General features: G+C 37.4%; 1 protein-coding gene across 1 annotated transcript; it reads right to left on the bottom strand.

Moving 5' to 3' along the window:
• LOC113361811 (non-specific lipid-transfer protein 1-like) lies at positions 1-775 on the bottom strand. The gene is made up of 2 exons (XM_026604919.1): positions 394-775; positions 1-303 (listed from the first exon to the last, which is right to left on the bottom strand). Exons 1-2 carry the CDS (start codon positions 750-752, stop codon positions 294-296), a joined length of 369 nt encoding a protein of 122 aa, XP_026460704.1. The 5' UTR covers positions 753-775; the 3' UTR covers positions 1-293.
• Positions 776-4,825: the final 4,050 nt, after the last annotated feature.

Raw genomic sequence — 4,825 nt, 5'->3', positions numbered from 1 at the left:
ATAGATGGAAGCATTTTTAATTAATGGAAACGGGAACGATAGATATGTTAGTATCCGATACTATTATGTGCTTGAATTATCATGTAACAGCAATTCCGAACTTTTATTATATTATCTCAGTTCACAATGACGTAGGAGAATAAGGAAAGTTACAATATATATAAACTACGTACGCAAAGCTTTGCTCCAACAATGCATTACTTTGCGGCCTTCAGAATCATTTTCTACGAATATGACTCGTTTATTCAAACTTCTCCTCCATCTTAAGCACTCTTCATAATCAACTTTCATGATCAGTTCAACCTGCAAATTAAAAAAAAAATGAAATCACAAGTCTTTAGCTTAAAAAGTAAATTCAAAATGGTTATCAAGAAAGTATATACTACTACTTACTTTGCACAATCAATATCGGGAGAAATCTTGAGAGATACATCGACTCCACATTTCTTGAGAATGTTACCTACATTTTCATAATTGAGCCCAGGAACCATAGGTGCAAAATTCTTTGCACATTGACAAACTTGTTGCCTATCCTCTTTTGTCGTAGAAATTTTCTTTATGTTTTCACAACACTGTTGTGGAACGGTCTGCCCACCGGTAAAAGCGTAATCAATGCACGGTGTAATAGAATCTAAAACAGGTGTACACAAGAGTTGTTGACCTTCGGACTTAAGAGATGCGAATGACAACATCAACACTATGAAACAGCACAAGTAGATAGCAGCAGAAGTGATTTTACTAGTAGAAACCATGGTTGAGTACTAATAGAACAATCTAGTAATGATGCCAAAACACTAGATATTCAAATGGTATATATAGAAGAAGAATATGAAGAGGTTATAACAAATCTTTGAAAATGTGCTTATCATATGGTGAAGCAAGTAAATCATGATACCACACTTATGGGGCCTCCCGTTTACCAGGCTAGGGGATGTCATATAATTTGCTTGTGCGGTTGTATGAAAGCCCCTTATCACAACAAGACCCAAATGAGTCAAAATTATTGAGCTACCAAGCGTACAGTTTTCAGTGAATCACACATGAAAAATGACAAAAATAATAGCGGACTCGCAATATATTTGCCACTTTATATACCATGAATCTTACATGAAAAAGAGCTGTTGATTACTGGGAAAGGACTAAAAAAAAATGATAATCTTGTTCCGGCTAAAAAATTCCACGTGGACTTGTGGCGACAGTAATATATCTTTCTTATCCTCCACAGTAAATTTTTTTGCAACGGTTTTGGTCAAACAAGGACCCATTGAGTCCTGTTTCATACAGCAAACATACTGTTGATCGTTGCCGCATAACATTCAGTCCATTTGACTAAGCTAAATACGCGGGAGCACTCCTACTTGACACCCAAAAGTGATTTAAATATCACGTAAGGCTTGCAACGACGAGCATGTACTTTATCTCGGACAAAGATATAAACTAGGCAAAGAATATATTTGAGGTTGGCTTATTCGGTTGGACCAAATGGCAACCATAATACTTCTACTATCTTATCTATTCTGTTGTGTTTCCTTAGGTTTGATCTCTCTAACACGTGTTTGGAGAAATCTAGATTTGATGTAATTATCGGCTGGTTGTTGAAGTAATTATCGGCTGGTTGTTGGGATACTAAAACTAATCGGGGATAGAAGAAAAAGACAAAAACGGGATTTAAATAGTAAAGCAAGGTCAACTCTATCCATGTATTTTAACTAATTCCTAATCTGTCCCTCACTAATCATGTTTAAGGGTTTATTATAATTAGTTAGGTTAATAGGTTCGTTCGATGATGATTAGTATAAATCATGAAGCTTTAGGTTAAAAACCAACACAGGAAAGTAAACAAACTGAACATACAAGTACTCCAGTTACCTATGTATAGGTATTTAATGTATTTAAATATTATTTTTTTCATTGAATCCGCCATTGTTACGCCTGAAAAACTCAGTGCCGGCATGGTCGATTCCCAAATGAACCATGCCGGTTTGAGGACAAAAACATACATAAAAAATTTGTCTGAAAATAGCAAGTACCGGCATGGTATTCATCCTGAATAATCATGCCGGAACTCATCCTAAATAACCATGTCGGTACTGAGGAACCCAGTATCGGCATGGTCTCCATCCTAAATAATCATGCCTGCACTCAGTACCGGCATGGTCTTAATCACTTCTGGCATGGTCTTCATCATTTCTGGTATGATATTCATCACTTCCGGCATGGTCTTCATCACTTCCGGCATGGTCTTCATCATTTCCGACATGGTAATAATCATTTCCAGCATGGTCTTTATCACTTCCGGCATGGTCTTCATCACTTCCGAATGTTAAGAAAAAAATCGTTTTCAAAGTGAGGAGTTGTCAGAGAAGGAGAAGAGAATTTGAAAGGGAGTGGGGAAAATGTAGAATTTGAAAGGGAGTGGGGAATATTTAGGTTTCAAAGCCCTAACCCTAAAAGAGATTAATAAGAGATGAAGATGGAAATGGGGATATGTTTTTGTTTTTTTGATTTTAAGTTTTTTTATTTTTTTTGAAGGAAGGGTGTTTTAGTATTTTCAGCCCAAAAAACACCCCTTAGCAGACATCTTTGGTTAGGGGAAGTAATTCATATCCCCAATTAGTTTCCATATCCCCCAATTGCGCGTTCCTTAGAATGAAATAAATTCCAGGTACATCAGCGTATAAAGCTAAGGGTGCACAGGAACCGAGCCGGACCGATGGACCGTCCCGAAACCGATGGAATCGTACCTGTTTTTGTACCGAACCGAGGAAGGGGGTACAAGTACCGGTCCAAAAAATAGGAACCGAGGCTACGGAGGTACAGGTACACAGTCATATCCAAGTCCCGTACCGTCCCGGACCGAATGTACCGAGTAGTAATAGCCATTAGATTTAGGAAACAGTTTAGCAGTCATATACCTTTCTTTTTTCAGTGTTTCAGACTCTGGGTGTTGTGAATATGAAGGCTTTGACTCAAGATTCGATTAATTGGTTTCTAGCAGAGCAACTTTGGATATTAGGACATTTTAAACTCAAAGATCACTTTGCTGGTGAGTTGATCCATCCTGCTGTTATGCGCCACAAATATCACCAAATGGTACTAATTACTTACTATTACTGGTTACAAGTGATTCCATTTCGTCATAACCACTCTTTCTCTCAAAATCAAGTAACTACATTTGTTTTATATGTCAGTTTTAATGTAGACCTTAGTATAATGGTCGTTTTGCTTGCGCTTGTCATTGATATCAAATCATATTTTCTTGCTGTAGCTGAAGAAGACTGAAAGTATGGTGCGGCGGTACAGTTCATCACGAGACGACATCAGGAAAAGCATCAAACATGCTTTAATGTTGCTCTGAAGTTGCCCGTTCCACCAATCGCCTATTATTCTTCAGTTGTAAGGTGACCTTCGTAATGTTAAATTTTTTTTTACTATTTTTCATTTACAATCCAAACAACTTAATTGGATAAGCTGTATGTTTGTCCATGTACTTGTTGCAGGGTAGTTCACCCTATTCATGAACAACCTTCCTGTGCTACCGTACGGGACCTACGGGTGGTATTGCTTTTGTCCTGAGTACATCATCCTTCATGAGCTCCACTGGTCATATAGGCCAGGACAAGAAAGGAAGTCTGGCAGTATAACTCACTGCTTGAAAAAATTTGTCTGGAACCGAGACTGGTACCGGAATCGTATCTGGTACAGTACCGGTTCCGAATAGTACCGGAATCGAAGTACAGGGTACAGGTATCGGTCCAAAAAATAGGAATCGAGGCTAGGGAGATACTGGTACTCGGTCTCGGCAAGAACCGAGCCGAACCGTACCGTGTGCACCCTTATGTAAAGCTGTAAATATTTGTGTTTAGTCTTTTTCTCGTTCACTCACTAGACAAATTTAAAAAAATCTGGTTGAGAACTTGAGAGTTAAAACAATAGGTAACGTTTTTTTATTAGAGGATAAAAGTTTCTTCTTAACCCAGTAAAACACACATCACTAGTAGTACGTCGCTAGAAAGATGAATATAATAGACCAAAAAGATAATTCTTTTACCCGCAAGTAATCAATAAATATATACAGTTTTGCTACTCCTTCCGTCCTTTATTTTTAGATTTTGTCCCATCATTAAGTGACCTATATCACAAATAAGGAGATATTTTTAAAATTATCCTTTTAATTGATTATAAGAAATATAAGAAATATGCATAATTTGATAGGCATGTTTGTATTCGTTACATAGGTGTTTTAAAATGTTTTTCAATGATATGAAGTTTGCGAACATCCGTGGTAGAGCTGGCAAACGGGCGGGCCGGGGCTGGCTTGTTACGGGTTACACGGGTTCGGGTTAACACGGGTCCAAGTTTGCGGATTATTCTTCACGGGTCGTCATTTCATCAACCCGCACCCGTAGCGGGTAAAACCTGCGGGCTTACGGGTTACTCGGCTTATTTAATTAATATTAATCTAAACTGAGATGTTTTTCTTTTTTTGGCTGAGAGAATTTATCGAACACTTACAGAACCAGAAAATGGTGTTCTTTGATTTCAATGTTCCATATCTAGAACCAGAAAAAAAAAACCCTTACCAGACAATAATGGAAAGAAAAACACAAGATTGAAAATAGCAGTAAAAGCAATGGAATTAGGTTACAGTGGAGTAGCTTATAATAGATGTATGAAAAGAGTTATGTCAGATAATGATCGTTGTACAATTTATCTATTCCCACTTTCTTCATTGCTAAAAGCTTCTCCAACTCTATCTGATTCTGTTAAATTTCATAGAGAACTGTTGAAGGTTCCATTGAATACTCCTTTTTGTCAGTATACT

Source organism: Papaver somniferum, chromosome 3 (assembly GCF_003573695.1).
Source record: "Papaver somniferum cultivar HN1 chromosome 3, ASM357369v1, whole genome shotgun sequence".
NCBI lineage: Eukaryota > Viridiplantae > Streptophyta > Magnoliopsida > Ranunculales > Papaveraceae > Papaver > Papaver somniferum.
Note: the sequence above shows the minus strand (reverse complement) of the source record. Positions and strands in the feature narration are given on the sequence as shown.